At 45.1% G+C, this 18,428-nt stretch overlaps 1 protein-coding gene across 1 annotated transcript in view; it reads right to left on the minus strand.

The window, feature by feature from the left end:
• Positions 1 to 229: 229 nt before the first annotated feature.
• The window catches only part of LOC131848638 (cadherin-87A-like), a 49,856-nt gene continuing 31,657 nt past the window's right edge, over positions 230 to 18,428 (minus strand). Inside the window, exons 26-44 of the mRNA XM_059198560.1 lie at positions 17,944 to 18,079; positions 16,885 to 17,072; positions 15,796 to 15,972; positions 14,719 to 14,835; positions 12,458 to 12,757; positions 11,247 to 12,405; positions 10,570 to 11,126; positions 10,395 to 10,500; positions 10,040 to 10,270; positions 9,696 to 10,007; positions 9,285 to 9,563; positions 8,808 to 9,152; positions 8,459 to 8,683; positions 8,227 to 8,340; positions 7,449 to 7,606; positions 4,733 to 4,838; positions 3,172 to 3,361; positions 2,420 to 2,533; positions 230 to 756 (exon numbers count right to left, since the gene is read on the minus strand). Of these exons, the coding sequence (XP_059054543.1) occupies positions 682 to 756; positions 2,420 to 2,533; positions 3,172 to 3,361; positions 4,733 to 4,838; positions 7,449 to 7,606; positions 8,227 to 8,340; positions 8,459 to 8,683; positions 8,808 to 9,152; positions 9,285 to 9,563; positions 9,696 to 10,007; positions 10,040 to 10,270; positions 10,395 to 10,500; positions 10,570 to 11,126; positions 11,247 to 12,405; positions 12,458 to 12,757; positions 14,719 to 14,835; positions 15,796 to 15,972; positions 16,885 to 17,072; positions 17,944 to 18,079 (4,889 nt within the window). The 3' untranslated portion in view covers positions 230 to 681. The remainder of the gene's footprint in view (positions 757 to 2,419; positions 2,534 to 3,171; positions 3,362 to 4,732; positions 4,839 to 7,448; positions 7,607 to 8,226; positions 8,341 to 8,458; positions 8,684 to 8,807; positions 9,153 to 9,284; positions 9,564 to 9,695; positions 10,008 to 10,039; positions 10,271 to 10,394; positions 10,501 to 10,569; positions 11,127 to 11,246; positions 12,406 to 12,457; positions 12,758 to 14,718; positions 14,836 to 15,795; positions 15,973 to 16,884; positions 17,073 to 17,943; positions 18,080 to 18,428) is intronic.

Here is an 18,428-nt window from a genome sequence, read left to right on the forward strand (position 1 = left end):
GATTGTTTCATACTATATTTATATTTAGTATTTCAATGTGGCTAACATAATATTGTACAATATTTAAATTAAAATTTAATTGTACACAACATTTAAATTTAATAATATAATACAACGACTAAAATGTTCCTTCAGGAAAATCCATATTCGTATAATTCTAAATGTTCCTCCAGGAAAATTATGAATTCCAACATCATCATCACACAGGAACTTCATAAGGATTATATATAAACACATACAGTTCACGTGAGTCATATGTCGTCACGATTTTCCCTTTCATTAATTACATTTAATTTAATAATATACATAACCTAAAATGTTCTTTAATTCATATTAATAAAGTCTATATTCGTGTAATTCACAGAAGTCAGTTTACTTATACGTTCATATAGTTCGTGCAGTTTCACGTTGGTCATTTCGATTAGATTTAATAATAATAGACATGTCTTAAAACGTTCGTTTCGCAACACTAAAATGTCTATGTTCGTATAAATCTCATAGGTAATTACCTAATATGATATAAAGTTTGCATTTTCACGTTAGTCTTGGAGTAGTTTCACGTGTTTCACGCTAGTGATGTAGTAGTTTCACGTGTTTCACGTTAGTGATGCAGTAGTTTCACGTGTTTCACATTATTGATATTAGAGTTTCACGTATTTCACGTTAGTCATCTACCACACATCATAGTGATCCCAAACCTGACGGACGTGGCGGAGGCTCCGGTGTGCTTGGTGATGGTGGTTTGAAGGTACTCCCCTGTGAAGGAATACATTATATACTTAGTAATTTAATAAGAAACTTGTATAAATTTAGTTGCTACACGAGACTTCGTTACCGATTATCGATTACGTTAATATTTATGCTACTTATTTGATTTTTTTTTTTCGTTGAACAAGTGACACAGCGCCATCTAGTTCCAAGCTAAGACGAGCTTGTGTTATGAGTATTAGACAATTTTTTTTGTAATATAAATCGAACCAGCAACCGTCGGAAGTGCGGTGTGCTAAACCGACAGACAAATATACTCTATTTCACCCAATACAATTTGGAGATCTATCTCTGTATCAATATTCCATGCTTTACTCATTATTAGTGCAGATATGAACATATCTAGAAAAGGGTAACGGGATTGTTAGCCATGTACCATGGCAGGTTGACCTCCACGCGGTTCCCTCTGGACACCATCGTGATAAATTCCTGTTGAATTAGCCACGATGGACTAACTGATCTGACCTCATGCTTTACAATGTGAACTTTTTTTTGTTATAACACGGGACAAACGAGCATGCGGCTCACCTGATGGTAAGTGATTACCGACGCCCATGACCACCCGTAACACCAGGGGAATTGCACGTTATCGGCCTTTTAAAAAGGAATAAGCTCTTTTCTTGAAGGTTTCAATAACGTATCGGTTCGGAAATACCATTGCTGGAAGGTGATACTAATACTAATAACAAATAACCCCATTGCTAGCCATGTCAGGTTGACCTCCACGCGGTTCCCTCTGGAAACCATCGTGATAAATTCCTTGTGAATTTGCCACGATGGGCTAACTGATCTGATCTCATGCTTCACTGGTGCCCCGCCAGCGTAAATCGCTAGCGCCGGCAGGTGCACCATTCCATTATCATCTATTACAAAAACCTACCTGGAGATACCGGCCGAAATATTGGGAACTTAAAAAATAGAAGCAAGGAATGTAAAGATGAATGTACTCGTAATGGCAGGCACAGAATACACAATACGTGACAGTTAGCTGTCACGGCGTATGCTGAGTGTCAGCCATGTTGCCAACCATATATTTATTTATTATACCGTATAGTTATTTATATAATTAACCATATATATAAATATATATATTTTTGATAATTGTTCTAAGTGTGTATGTATGTGTATATATGTATATGTGTGTGTGCATACGTATATATCTTATATATAAAATTCTCGTGTCACAGTTTTCATTCCCATACTCCTCCGAAACGGCTTGACCGATTCTCATGAAATTTTGTGAGCGTAATGAGTAGGTCTGAGAATCGGCCAACATCTATTTTTCATCCCCCTAAATATTTTAAGGCAAAACAACGTTTACCGGGATAGCTAGTATATACATATATATATATATAAAATATACCTTTGTGAAATGTGTAAATGTATGTATTTTTTTATATCACTAATTGTTGTCCATAAATGTTTTTCTTTCTTCTTTCTTTACTTAGTAAGTAAGTAGTATATAAGCATAATAATAAACGGGACCAAATGACATTTACACTCAAATGTCGTACCATTTGCCTAACAAGAACCACCCTTATATGGCAACCCTGCCACCGATATATAAATATTATAAACGTGGTAAGGTCCCTTGTTTTTCTGTATTTGCCATATAAATGACTGCGTTAAATTTGATAAACATATACCATACCTGGAAACCCAACGCAGCTTCTAGTGGGGTGGGCGAATCGCCACCGAGAGTCGCGTAATCACCGAACCTCTCTGTAGTCCGACTGCCTTGTATCGTTGCGTACGTATTGTCCGTCTGTATAGAACAAAGATTTTAAGAACGCTAGTAAATTACACTATCTCTATATAAATATTCTTACCTATCTATTATTTCTATATTTCCTATCCACTAAATTATATGTTTCTTAATTACATATTGCATATTACAGTGTATAGATATTTCTATAAATCATCATCATCATCATCATCGCAGCCCGGAAGACGTCCACTGCTGGACATAGGCCTCCCCCAAAGATCTCCACGACGATCGGTCCTGCGCTGCTCGCATCCAATGCCTTCCAGCGATCTTGACCAGATCGTCATAAAAATAATAATTTCTATAAATAACATTGGAAAATTAAAAGCATCACCTAGACCCACTGTAAGCAGAGCTTGTGCTATGGGTAGTTGCAACTGGTATTAATAATTGTTTTTTTTTTTGTAAATACGTACATAATATACATAGACCCAGAACTAAATTTCTAAAATAAAAGTAGCCTAAGTTACGAGTGACAGACTCGTCAAAATCGGTTTAGCCGTTTCGGAGATTAGCAAGAACAGACAGTCAAAATTTTTAAATGTCTTTTTTATGTAAGTATCGTATACACTTTCTTGAAATGCCTTTATTGAAAAGTTTCAGTTTGTAAAATTCATTTATTTGTATAGACTACAAACCTGTGGCTGATCAGCGTTTCCCTGCTCGTTCTGATCTCCGAACACGTTCATGGTGAGCTCCTGCTCCTCGTAGGGTCGCAGTTTCGTCTCCAGCCAGAGCGGGTTCTCCGTCGTACTCAACTCCTCGAGTATCCTCCGCCGGGCGAGACTGTCGCCTTTGCTGGACGGCATCGATGGTGGAGGTATTACCCTATTGGATAAGACAAAAAAACGTAGTATATAAAAAATTGGTCCTTCGAGCCGGATCTTATTACAATATGGATATATTTTTTTATACTACGATGGTGGCCATCTAATGGTAAACGGTCACTGTAGCCTATCGACACCTGAAACACCAGGGGTGTCACGTCCGCGTTATCGATCCTATAATAATAATAATAACCCTGGACAATTCACACAGCGCCATCTAGCCCCAAGCTTAGCAGAGCTTGTGTTAGACTAGACAACTGACAGAAATACTTAGTTTATGTTATGGTTATGTTTGTTGGACTCCAGTCTCCGCAATTAGCCTCTTATTCGGGCCGTTGTGCGTGCAGAGCCAGAATACTAAAGTAGCCAGCCAAGCTCCTCCCAAAAGCGCAGAAGTCTCCTGGTGTCTTCACAGGCTTCACGGAGCGACCTCACCGTTCCTAGGATTTCTTTTCGTTGTTGGGCCACTGCTGCGCACTCTAGGATTACGTTAGCCGCCGTTTCTTCAGATTCAAAGCAGCCCCGACAAAGGTGACTGTCTGTAGCGCCGATACAAGCAATCATACTAATGAATAAAAATGTTTGCATCGTGCGAGGACTGCGTGGAGACCATCGCAAGTAAAGCTGTATGCTAAACTGCCAGACCAGCGAGATCGAATACGTACATATATGATTTAACTAACCAGTATTAGAAACTGTATCCTGCTACTAAATGAAGTAGGAAGCAGAAATAATATTATACTGAGATGGGTCCCCGGGCATTCAAATATTGAAGGCAACGAGAATGCCGACCATCTGGCAAAGTTGGGGGCAAAAACCGTCCAACTGGGCCCCGAACCCTTCTGTGGTGTGCCTCGTTGCCTAAAACTGGGACATCTCAAATTAATAACCAAACGAGAAGCACTGAATCACTGGCAAGAAATGCCAGGATTAACACATTCAAAAGACCTAATATCGGGCTTCTCGACCAAATACTCCAATAGACTACTGGTATTGAGTAAAAACAACATATGCATGATGACTAGGGCCCTCACAGGACACTGCAAATTAAACAAGCATATGGCTAAACTAGGCCTATTATGCACGATAAGTATCTGCAGATTCTGCCAAACTGAAGAGGAAACGCCGCTTCACATCCTATGTGGTTGTAGCCCACTCATGCATAATATCTCCTTTGGAAAGTTTACACTCTTTCCCGAGGAAATAAAAACCATCGCTCCTAAGAATATCCTTCAATTCTTGTCCCTGACGAGTCTAGGTAGCGAACTCTGAAAAGGGCGAGCACAATAGATCTATGTAGGTCGCAGTGCTACAGGTGCTACACATCTGACAATAACCCAAACAATGCAATAAAAAAAAAATTATAACTAACCAGTGTTTCAAACACGCGCAGACCACGATAAATGTGACTATACCGGTGAACAGCACTATGAGTAACGCTATCAGCGCTGCCAGCGCTGGATCGAAGCTGTCCGGAGCTGAAAATAAACACAAAAAAAAATAATGTATTTTGTTATTAATATAATAAATAAATAACCCTGGACAATTAATACAGCGCCATCTAGTCCCACGGTTGCTAGCTTCTGTTATAGGTACCAGACAACTAATATACGTACACACGTACCTACAACTTATACATACGTAATATATATATATATATATAAAACACCCAGACTGATACAAACAATTATACTCATGAATACAATTATTACCGATGTTTTCGGGTTCGATTCCTCGCTTGCACCGTGCGAGGAATCGAACCCGCAAACATCGGAAATAAGGTGGTGTTCTAAACCACTAGACCACCGAGGCCTGAATTGGAATGGTAAATGAGGTGACATCCCACTTGATGGAACTTCGCTCATACGTGAACAACAATATGGCATTACATTATATTGTGACAGAACTGATGTCACTCATGCTTTGCCATTCTGAAGGACTAAGGTATCAAGCCTTATCCTTCATAAACACAACAAAAAACTAAGTTGTATAGCCTTCAAAGTGGTATCCTTCTATATATTGAGACATGAGACAAAACAAAGTTCTCTAATTGTACAAAATTTTCTTTTGGGGAAACACTAATGAAATAACAGCAAATACAAGATATTGGTCAACTTTGGTACTGAGTCAGTGTACATATATATACAAAAAGCAGGGTACGCTCCGGTAAAACGCTCCTGGCGGCTGAACTCCGAAAGATCGTTGGTGCTCTAATCACGCACGCCATTTCCGTTTTATTCGAAATTTAAATTTCAAACGTTTTGGGACATCCTGTATAAAGGCATGAGTCCTGATATATTATTATTATAAATATTGTATTGTTGTGTAAAAATGTTTTTTTACAAATGTCTGAATATTACGTGATCCAATTTTTGTGTTAATAAATAAATAAGAAATATATATACATTTAGTTCAAAACTTAATTTGATGACCTCGGTGGCCTAGCGATCCGCTTTACGATGGTCGCGGGCTCGATTCCTCACACGGCACAAACATTTGTATTCATGAGTATGATTGTTTGTATCGGTCTGGGTGTTTTCTATGTATAATATGTATGTATTTACAAAAAAAAATATCTATGTATATGTATCAGTTATCTAGTACCCATAACACAAGCTTTAGCTAGCTTAACTAGGGTCTAGATGGCGTTGTGTGAATTGTCCTGAGATTATTATTATTATTATAAATAAAATCAGCGAAACAATATTTCTTTTTGTTAATGATACAGTTTTTTTAGGAATAACAGTGGACTCGAAGTTACAATGGGGGCCCCATATTTCAAAATTAGCCAGTAGACTTAGTTCTGCTGCTTATGCAATTAGAAGGATAAGGCAATTAACAGACGTGGCGACGGCAAAACTTGTATATTTTAGTTATTTCCATAGCATTATGTCATATGGCATACTGCTATGGGGTAAAGCTGCCGATATAAATACTATATTTATTTTACAAAAGAGAGCCATACGTTCTATTTATGGTATGGGTTCTAGAGAGTCATTACGTCAATGCTTTAAACAATCAAATATCCTCACCGTTGCCTCACAGTACATTTATGAAAATATTATGTGTACAAGGAAAAACTTAGATAGTTTCAAGAAACTTAAAGACTGTACAAGTAGAAACTTACGCAATAAAAATAAGCTAATTTTACCTAAATGCCGTCTACACAAAGTTAGTAATTCATTTTATGGTAATTGCGTAAGATTCTATAATAAACTGCCAGAGTCTACGCTAAATCTTACAGAGAGGCAATTCAAATCTTATATTAAACAAATGTTATGTAAAAAAGCCTATTATAAGATAGATGAATTTATAGATGATAGCAATATATAGCAAGAATAAGTTTATTTGCGGACAACGTTATAATTTTAATTTTCATACTGCTTTCTTGATATATGATAGCGTAGCGGCTTTTGTATTGATTGCCGTATGCATCCTTATGTAAAGTGCGAATACTGTAACTACCATATAGTAATTTTTGTAGCTGTGACGTGGTCGTGTGGAATGAGTAGTCATGCTCACTAAAATGTCCAGACATGTGGCGGCGTGGTGGGCCGGGTCAATGGGCTCCCTAAAATATGGTCGAGCGCAGTGATGGCTGGCTCATCCGTCATACTCGTGAACGAGTGCTGCTTGTAGGGACTGGTCTGCTCTTATCACTACGACTGATTTAATCTTATTGCATATTTATATTTGACCCAAAAATTAGTGCTTGTTGGTAGTTTGTATTCACACGTTTCGACTTGTAAATGTAAACTTACAAGGATTATTTAAAAGAGCAACACACAAGTTTCTTGCTCGTTCTTCTTGTGATGAGACAGCTTTCCGAACGAGTGGTAGATAAAAAACAAATTGTTATGACTATTCAAAAGTGCTTAAATTAAGTTTATTTGAATAAATGATTTTCTATTCTATTCTATTCTATTCTATTCTATTTATATTCAGAGAAATATAATTGTATAAAGCGAAGTCGATTTTCTTTGTCTACCTGTTTCTTTACTTAATTCTTTTTCTCTTTCACGCATCAGATTATTAGCCGACAGCTTGTATGACATTTCAAGTACATAAAAAAAACTTAAAATACATACCTTTGGATGTAGCACTAGCAGCGATAAGGGTCTCAACCCCATATTCTTGGTACACGTCCTTAAGTTCATCATATTTAGAATCGATTGTCTCCAGAACTTGCTCTACTGGCAGAACTTGGTACGAGGTCGGGTCTACCGCGTGCAGGTGGATTTCACACCTGTAGAAGAAAATTGGTTTTTAGATAAAAAAATATAGATTATTTGGGGGTAGGTTACAAGTGTTATATCTTAATGATATTATAAATGTGGTAATTCTTGAGTGTGGATGGACTTCAATGCAACTTTACAATAATATAGCTTATAAGTATATATCTAAGTATTATGAGTATATCACATATATTTTGTTACAATTTCAATTATAATTTTCAATAATATAACATTAAAATTATGAATATACGTGTTTCTCAGAGCTGCTAAGGTTCAGATAAACTGTTGGGGTTATTCTCGAAAACTTTACAACGTGTCAGCCGCCACCGGAGTGCTGAGATACTGACCAGTCGCCGTAGTGCTGAGATACTGACCAGTCGTCGTAGTGCTGAGATACTGACCAGTCGTCGTAGTGCTGAGATACTGACCAGTCGTCGTAGTGCTGAGATACTGACCAGTCGTCGTAGCGCGTGTGCGTGCTCGCGGTGGTAGCGCGCGGCCGCCGTAGTGCTGAGATACTGACCAGTCGTCGTAGTGCTGAGATACTGACCAGTCGTCGTAGTGCTGAGATACTGACCAGTCGTCGTAGTGCTGAGATACTGACCAGTCGTCGTAGTGCTGAGATACTGACCAGTCGTCGTAGCGCGTGTCGGCGTGCACGAGCGGCAGGCGGCGCGCGGTCACGAGCAGCGCGCGCGGCCGCCGTAGTGCTGAGATACTGACCAGTCGTCGTAGTGCTGAGATACTGACCAGTCGTCGTAGTGCTGAGATACTGACCAGTCGTCGTAGCGCGTGTCGGCGTGCACTAGCGGCAGGCGGCGCGCGGGCACGAGCAGCGCGCGCGGCCGCGCTGAGATACTGACCAGTCGTCGTAGTGCTGAGATACTGACCAGTCGTCGTAGCGCGTGTCGGCGTGCACTAGCGGAGGCGGCGCGCGGGCACGAGCAGCGCGCGCGCGCGCCGTAGTGCTGAGTGACCAGTCGTCGTAGTGCTGAGATACTGACCAGTCGTCGTAGCGCGTGTCGGCGTGTAGCGGCAGGCGGCGCGCGGGCACGAGCAGCGCGCGCGGCCGCCGTAGTGCTGAGATACTGACCAGTCGTCGTAGTGCTGAGATACTGACCAGTCGTCGTAGCGCGTGTCGGCGTGCACTAGCGGCAGGCGGCGCGCGGGCACGAGCAGCGCGCGCGGCCGCCGTAGTGCTGAGATACTGACCAGTCGTCGTAGTGCTGAGATACTGACCAGTCGTCGTAGCGCGTGTCGGCGTGCACTAGCGGCAGGCGGCGCGCGGGCACGAGCAGCGCGCGCGGCCGCCGTAAGTGCTGAGATACTGACCAGTCGTCGTAGTGCTGAGATACTGACCAGTCGTCGTAGCGCGTGTCGGCGTGCACTAGCGGCAGGCGGCGCGCGGGCACGAGCAGCGCGCGCGGCCGCCGTAGTGCTGAGATACTGACCAGTCGTCGTAGTGCTGAGATACTGACCAGTCGTCGTAGCGCGTGTCGGCGTGCACTAGCGGCAGGCGGCGCGCGGGCACGAGCAGCGCGCGCGGCCGCCGTAGTGCTGAGATACTGACCAGTCGTCGTAGTGCTGAGATACTGACCAGTCGTCGTAGCGCGTGTCGGCGTGCACTAGCGGCAGGCGGCGCGCGGGCACGAGCAGCGCGCGCGGCCGCCGTAGTGCTGAGATACTGACCAGTCGTCGTAGTGCTGAGATACTGACCAGTCGTCGTAGTGCTGAGATACTGACCAGTCGTCGTAGTGCTGAGATACTGACCAGTCGTCGTAGCGCGTGTCGGCGTGCACTAGCGGCAGGCGGCGCGCGGGCACGAGCAGCGCGCGCGGCCGCCGTAGTGCTGAGATACTGACCAGTCGTCGTAGTGCTGAGATACTGACCAGTCGTCGTAGCGCGTGTCGGCGTGCACTAGCGGCAGGCGGCGCGCGGGCACGAGCAGCGCGCGCGGCCGCCGTAGTGCTGAGATACTGACCAGTCGTCGTAGTGCTGAGATACTGACCAGTCGTCGTAGCGCGTGTCGGCGTGCACTAGCGGCAGGCGGCGCGCGGGCACGAGCAGCGCGCGCGGCCGCCGTAGTGCTGAGATACTGACCAGTCGTCGTAGTGCTGAGATACTGACCAGTCGTCGTAGCGCGTGTCGGCGTGCACTAGCGGCAGGCGGCGCGCGGGCACGAGCAGCGCGCGCGGCCGCCGTAGTGCTGAGATACTGACCAGTCGTCGTAGTGCTGAGATACTGACCAGTCGTCGTAGCGCGTCGGCGTAGTGAGATACTGACCAGTCGTCGAGATACTGACCAGTCGTCGTAGTGCTGAGTGACCAGTCGTCGTAGCGCGTGTCGGCGTGCACTAGCGGCAGGCGGCGCGCGGGCACGAGCAGCGCGCGCGGCCGCCGTAGTGCTGAGATACTGACCAGTCGTCGTAGTGCTGAGATACTGACCAGTCGTCGTAGCGCGTGTCGGCGTGCACTAGCGGCAGGCGGCGCGCGGGCACGAGCAGCGCGCGGCCGCCGTAGTGCTGAGATACTGACCAGTCGTCGTAGTGCTGAGATACTGACCAGTCGTCGTAGTGCTGAGATACTGACCAGTCGTCGTAGCGCGTGTCGGCGTGCACTAGCGGCAGGCGGCGCGCGGGCACGAGCAGCGCGCGCGGCCGCCGTAGTGCTGAGATACTGACCAGTCGTCGTAGTGCTGAGATACTGACCAGTCGTCGTAGCGCGTGTCGGCGTGCACTAGCGGCAGGCGGCGCGCGGGCACGAGCAGCGCGCGCGGCCGCCGTAGTGCTGAGATACTGACCAGTCGTCGTAGTGCTGAGATACTGACCAGTCGTCGTAGCGCGTGTCGGCGTGCACTAGCGGCAGGCGGCGCGCGGGCACGAGCAGCGCGCGCGGCCGCCGTAGTGCTGAGTGACCAGTCGTCGTAGTGCTGAGATACTGACCAGTCGTCGTAGCGCGTGTCGGCGTGCACTAGCGGCAGGCGGCGCGCGGGCACGAGCAGCGCGCGCGGCCGCCGTAGTGCTGAGATACTGACCAGTCGTCGTAGCGCGAGTCGGCGAGCACTAGCGGCAGGCGGCGCGCGGGCACGAGCAGCGCGCGCGGCCGCCGTAGTGCTGAGATACTGACCAGTCGTCGTAGTGCTGACCAGTCGTCGTAGCGCGTGTCGGCGTGCACTAGCGGCAGGCGGCGCGCGGGCACGAGCAGCGCGCGCGGCCGCCGTAGTGCTGAGATACTGACCAGTCGTCGTAGTGCTGAGATACTGACCAGTCGTCGTAGCGCGTGTCGGCGTGCACTAGCAGACCAGTCGACGTAGTGCTGAGATACTGACCAGTCGTCGTAGCGCGTGTCGGCGTGCACTAGCGGCAGGCGGCGCGCGGGCACGCAGCGCGCGCGGCCGCCGTAGTGCTGAGATACTGACCAGTCGTCGTAGTGCTGAGATACTGACCAGTCGTCGTAGCGCGTGTCGGCGTGCACTAGCGGCAGGCGGCGCGCGGGCACGAGCAGCGCGCGCGGCCGCCGTAGTGCTGAGATACTGACCAGTCGTCGTAGTGCTGAGATACTGACCAGTCGTCGTAGCGCGCGCGTGCACTAGCGGCAGGCGCGCGCGCAGCGCGAGCAGCGCGCGCGGCCGCCGTAGTGCTGAGATACTGACCAGTCGTCGTAGTGCTGAGATACTGACCAGTCGTCGTAGCGCGTGTCGGCGTGCACTAGCGGCAGGCGGCGCGCGGGCACGAGCAGCGCGCGCGGCCGCCGTAGTGCTGAGATACTGACCAGTCGTCGTAGTGCTGAGATACTGACCAGTCGTCGTAGCGCGTGTCGGCGTGCACTAGCGGCAGGCGGCGCGCGGGCAGGCGCGCGCGCGTAGTGCTGAGATACTGACCAGCGCGCGCGAGCTGACCAGTCGTCGTAGCGCGTGACGGCGTGCACTTGCGGCAGGCGGCGCGCGGGCACGAGCAGCGCGCGCGGCCGCCGTAGTGCTGAGATACTGACCAGTCGTCGTAGTGCTGAGATACTGACCAGTCGTCGTAGCGCGTGTCGGCGTGCACTAGCGGCAGGCGGCGCGCGGGCACGAGCAGCGCGCGCGGCGCGTAGTGCTGAGATACTGACCAGTCGTCGTAGTGCTGAGATACTGACCAGCGCGTGTCGTGCACTGACCAGCGGCAGGCGGCGCGCGGCGCGCGGGCACGAGCGCGCGCGGCCGCCGTAGTGCTGAGATACTGACCAGTCGTCGTAGTGCTGAGATACTGACCAGTCGTCGAAGCGCGTGTCGGCGTGCACTAGCGGCAGGCGGCGCGCGGGCACGAGCGGCGCGCGCGCGCGCGGCCGCCGTAGTGCTGAGATACTGACCAGTCGTCGTAGTGCTGAGATACTGACCAGTCGTCGTAGCGCGTGTCGGCGTGCACTAGCGGCAGGCGGCGCGCGGGCCCGAGCAGCGCGCGCGGCCGCCGTAGTGCTGAGATAACCCGCGCGGCCGCCGTAGTGCTGAGATACTGACCAGTCGTCGTAGTGCTGAGATACTGACCAGTCGTCGTAGCGCGTGTCGGCGTGCACTAGCGGCAGGCGGCGCGCGGGCACGAGCAGCGCGCGCGGCCGCCGTAGTGCTGAGATACTGACCAGTCGTCGTAGTGCTGAGATACTGACCAGTCGTCGTAGCGCGTGTCGGCGTGCACTAGCGGCAGGCGGCGCGCGGGCACGAGCAGCGCGCGCGGCGCGCGACCAGTCGTCGTAGTGCTGAGATACTGACCAGTCGTCGCGCGCGGCGTGCCTAGCGGAGGCGGCGCGCGCGAGCAGCGCGCGCGGCCGCCGTAGTGCTGAGATACGACCAGTCGCGCCGACCAGTCGTCGTAGCGCGTGTCGGCGAGCGGCAGGCGGCGCGCACCACCATGCGGATCAGCGACGACCGTCGTCGTATCACCCAGGCGGCGCGCTGCGGACGTGCGGATGACCAGTCGTCGTAGTGCTGAGATGACCAGTCGTCGTAGCGCGTGTCGGCGTGCCACAGGCGGCGCGCGGGCACTAGAGCGCGCGCGCCGCCGTAGTGCGGTTGACCACATAAATACACGTGTCGTACTAGCGGCAGGCGGCGCGCGGGCACGAGCAGCGCGCGCGGCGCCGAGCGACGCGCTGATCGGACACCACCATGCGATCGTGTAACCGGTTTCACTAGAGATGTTTAATCGTCTTTTGTAAAGTTAGTTTACATAGTTGTCACTAGATGGCGCGGTTCAATTTCTACAATGCGATATTGTTTCGTTTTGTAGTTAATGACGCGTTGTAATATTGATTATTGGTTGGCGGCTTTTGATCTGTTTACATTACTATACATATTGTTTTTTATTATTGTGATAATTGTGGTAATTACGATCCCATTACACTCGTGTCGAAAATTAAAATGTTTTTATTCTCCTGACATACATTAAAGTTATGGAAATGTACTTGTGAAGCAACGGCGAGTGTACAAGAGATGACCTTAGTTCACATAATAGTAAAATAGTCGCTTGTAGTAAACGGAAAGCGTAGAGAATCTTAGTTCACAGATTATAACCGGTCGCTTGTAATACGGAAGACGAGCGGCTCGTGTACGGGTCATTTAATTCACATATGAACATTTCGGTCGTCTTGTGGTTTATCAGACTGTCTTATTGATCCTAGCGTGATGTTACATAGCCTATACCGTTGCTTCTCAATACATTTATGAAAATATCATCTATGCCAGAAGGAATATAGACAGTTTCAAAAAAGTTAGTGATGCACTAATAAAAGCTTACGTAACAATAACAAACTGATTTTACCTAAATGTCGTTTGGCTAAAGTTAGTAATTCGTTTTATGGCAATTGCGTAAGGTTTTACAATAAAATACCAGAGTCTGTTATAAATCTGCCAGAAAAAAGATTTAAATGTCAAATAAAACAGTTCCTTTGCAAAAAAGCTTACTATAAAATTGAAGAATTCGTTAACGATAATAATGTTTTTATAGAAAAACTTTAAATCTATAGCACTGACAATATTATCTGATTACATTAATAATGAGTGCGTAGCGACTTCTATGTTGATTATCGCATGCCTCTTACTTGTTATCTTTAATTATTTATATAAAAAAAAAACATCTATTATAAAGAGCAACACACAAGTTTCTTGCTCATTCTTCTTGTGATGAATCTGCATTCCGAATGAGTGGTAGAATCAAAATATGACTATTCAAAAGTGCTTGTAATGAGTTTACTTGAATAAAGATTATTTCAATTTCTATTTCTATAACATTCACAAATAACGTGGCTCGGTAAATGCAAATAAATGCAGAGAACAAAAACCTTTTTACAGGATACTATATGGAGTAATTATAAAAATGGTTTATGTTGATACCACTGTTTTATCTATTTTAGTAACTGAGTAGCTTTAGTAGCTAGCCAACAACCTCGGTGGTCTAGCGATTAGCACACCGCTTTACGTCCGATGGTCACTGTTGCGGGTAAATAATAAGATGTTGTTGGTCGAGACGATGTATATTACAGATGATGATAAACTGACAATATGTACATAGAAATAATGATCTTATATACTAAATAACAATAGGAAAATGTAAGGTGGGGTGACACAGTTTAGACACAGCAGTGCCTAGTAGACAATATTGAATTTGTCTTACTAGACATTATTAAATGCAATTATTATTTTGCTGTATCTAGGTGACTGTGTCCCATAGTCACGAATTCGATTCCTCGCACGGCACAAACATTTGTATTCATAAGTATGATTGTGTTGGTCTGGGTGTTTTCTATGTATAGTACGTATGTATTTACGAACAAAAAAATTATCTATGTATTGGTATCGGTTATCTAGTACCCATAACACAAGCTTCAGCTAGCTTAGTCTAGATGGCGCTGTGTGAATTGTCTTGAGATTATTATTAGTATTAAGAACTTGCTTTGTAATATATTTTTTGATTGAAGTGTATGGTAAGATAGTCAGACAGAAAGGATATGGAGACATAATAACTTTGTCCTCCAAGACATAGCATGACATGCCATACGGACACGTAGTGTTTATGTGTTTATACTGCAGCCTCCCACATACCACCAACAAGGCCGTTATTTTGTTTTAAATTTTAGTTATATGAAAAATAAACTCACAAATACTTGTGCTTTAGCCTGTCGGTGTGGTGGCGCGAGCTCCTGCGCAATGATGTCCAGCACGAACCGATCCTGATTGTACTCCGACATGTAGTGAGCCGTCATGAGGACACCTGTAGCATTTGTTTGTATTTATAGATTTCCATTCCTTAAATTTCCATCATGCTGCCCACCTTCATGAAAGACTGGCCGAAGGGAATGGTGTATCGGCTTGCCGTGGCAGGTTACCATAAGTGCCGTGACCAGAGACAATTTATATTTATAAAAATTTATATAAAATTTGAATGTCCTATTTACATTCAATCAACAGCATAAGAAATAATTTTCAAGGTTCTAGCTTAAAAAATGACGATATTTCCATAGAAACTTTCAACTCCCCTTTCAGTCTCTTGAAACCCTTACTTTGCATTAAAATGTAGTCTATGTCCTTTCTTACGGTCGAGACTATCAGTGTACCAAATTTCATTTAAATCGGTTAAGTAGTTTTGACGTGAACGCGAGACAGATAGAGTTACTTTCGCATTTATAATATAATATAAGTAAGGATCATTATTTCATGTAATAGGAGGTTTATAATATGGGCCAATAGTATCCTGTATTAAATGAATTTATGCCCATAATTGGCCCATATTATATAGAGGTCGTCGTCGTGTGTTCTACCGACTATACAACGTACTGTGTTCTGAGGAATTGTTCGACATAATGCCTACAGCCACCTTTTACCACCACTCGCCATCGACAGGGAATTCATCCCCACACGCTGGAACCTAAGTGGTCCAGAACAGTGCGGTTTCAGAGGAGTTTCCTCCCGCGTACACTTAGATTGTGGAATGAACTTCCTGCCGAGGTTTCCCACGAGACTACAGCATGGTGTTTTTCAAGAAGGGTATATTAAGGTTTCTTAAGGGTCGGCAACGCGCACGTGATATCCCTGGTGTTTCAGGCGTTCATAGGCTACGGTAACCGTTTACCATCAGATGGGCCGTATGCTTGATTGCCACCATCATAGTATAAAAAAAAATAGATAACATAGTCGGAATTGCCAAAATCATCATTCACTAAACATATCTTACCTTCTTGACTTATATTGAACGGTGATGGTACCACACTGCCGCTAGATTTAGAAGCCCCGAATTTGTATAGGTTTGAGGCAGCCACGATGTATATGAGGGTACCGTTCTCATCCAAGTCTGGGTCTTCAGCCATCACAGATATGATTGGTTCGTTGATGCGCGCTGTGTGCTTTACACCTAATGACACAAATTTAATGATTATCCTATTACTTTAAACAAACAATTATTGAGTTATTTTACAATTTGTAAAATTATGTGGGTAGTATTTGACGAACTCTGTAGTCTAGCAGTTTAGAATACCGCCTTACTTCCGAAGGTCGCGGGTTGTATTCCTCGCACGGTATAAATATTTATATTCATGAGCCGTTGGCCTGTCATTAAAGTTAATTGTTAGGACAATAGGACATTTTTTAAATCTACACTAAGGAACTACTTAAGTAAACATTTGACGCCTCTGAGAGCAGAGGTTAGTGTAGGAAATTACTACTTACCATTGCTTTCTTGATTTAATTGATTGATTTTAGAAATATGAAAGCGTAGCGGTTTTTGTATTGATTGCCGCATGCATTCTTATGTAAAATGTGAATACAATAACTATCAGATGGCAATTGTAAGTAGCTTTGACGTGCTCTAGTGTTTTGAGTAGTCATGCTCACTAAAATGTCCAGACTTGTGGCGGCGTGGTGGGCCGGGTCATTGGGCTCCCTAAAATATGGTCGAACGCAGTGATGGCTGGCTCATCCGTCATACTCGGGAACGGGTGCTGCTTGTAGGGACTGGTCTGCTCTAATCACTATGACTGATTTCCTCTTATTAATTGTTTAACCAGTTGGTTATATATTCAATATTTTTTCTATTTCAGTATTTAATTGAATTAGTGCTAATTGGTGGTTTGTATTCACACACTTAAACTTAAAAATGTAAAGTAATAATAAAATTATTTAAAAGAGCAACACGCAAGTTTCTTGCTCATTCTTCTTGTGATGAGACAGCTTTCCGAACGAGCGGTAGATTAAAAAATGTAATGACTATTCATAAGTGCTTCGATGTAAGTTTATTTGAATAAATGATTTTCTATTCTATTCTTACCAGCATAGTAAACCTTCTGCTCGAACTTAGGCTCGTTATCATTCTGGTCCAACACCTTCACACTGACATTGGTCACGCTATTCATTGTTTCTGTGGTATTTTCCAGCGAATTGAATATGGCCACACTGTGCTCTAGTAGAGGATTGTTGCTTGCGTATATAGTTAAGGCATAATCAGATTTCTTCTCCCTAGAAATTAGTAAATACATACTTATTGCCGAGTGCAACAGTCGCCTAGGGAAGAAAGGGGATTGTCACTAATGTGGACTAATGATCGCATTGCTAATGTACCATGTTAGATCAACCTACACGCGGATTTCCCTGGAAACTATCATGATAAATTCATGGTGAATTTGTTGCTTACTGATCTGACATCATCTCTCACTGGTGCCCTGTTCCAATGGGCATTAGGACTCCGTTACTAGCAATGTTCTATGTAGAATAGAAAAGAATAGAATATCCAAGTCATTTCATTGCCATGGTCTTAATTGATCTGACCTCAAGTTCATCTTATCATCTCCACTGATGTCTCGCGAGCGTAAACCGTTAGTGCAGATGGGTGCACCATTACATTATCATCGCTAAAAAGTCAGTCCGAAACAGGGTGGGAAGGGGGATTGTTAGTAATGGGCACTAGTACCACGTTGCTAGCAACGTTCTATGTCAAGTCGATATACACGCTGTTCCCCCTGGAAACCATCATGATAAATTCCGATGCTACTATGTGGGCCGGTGCTGGGGCTACCAGGGAGCCAGTCTAAATCCTTGCCATCAGATATGTTGAAGCGTAAAAAAACATATATGGTTGATGCACTATACACCACAGACTAACTGACCTGAACTCATGTTCATCCTATCTTCCTCCACTGGTACTCCGCCAGCGTATGCCGTTAGTAACAGTGCCCTACATACATGAAGCATGTACCAAATAAACCAAATAATCGTCATAACATCATCATGTCAACGTATAAAATGTACCTCGTTAAAACTTGAATTTAATTGTTTTTTATTTTTTGGTCCTATCTCACCGGATAAAATTGTGAAGGTAGTTTCATCTTACCTGTCAAAACTTATGTTAGCTCGAATGACGCCTTGCGTTCTGTCCACTGTGAACGCGCCATCTTCATTACCATCCAGTACATGGTAGTACACTTTGCCATTTTCTCCAGAGTCTTTGTCAGTGGCTTTGACGGATCCTATAAAAATAAATAATGTAATTTTTATTTCTTATACAAAATACTTTGTATGACGTCCGCTTGTGTGAAGTATTTGTTATTTCAATGCGATGTCATTATAAAATAATTCCACATATATAAATTAATAAATAACTGTGGACTAGATGGCGCTGTGTTAATTACACAGCGCCATCTAGTCCCACGGTAAGCAGGACTTATATTATTGGTACTAAACAATTGATATAAACACTTAGATACTTTTGTTTTGTACATACACACATTATATACATAGAAAACACCTATACCGATACAAACAATCATACCCATGAATACAAATGTTTGCACCGTGCGAGGATTTGAACCCGCGAAT

Source organism: Achroia grisella, unplaced genomic scaffold (assembly GCF_030625045.1).
Source record: "Achroia grisella isolate CSIRO2021 unplaced genomic scaffold, CSIRO_AGI_Agris_v1 utg567, whole genome shotgun sequence".
NCBI classification, from domain to species: domain Eukaryota; kingdom Metazoa; phylum Arthropoda; class Insecta; order Lepidoptera; family Pyralidae; genus Achroia; species Achroia grisella.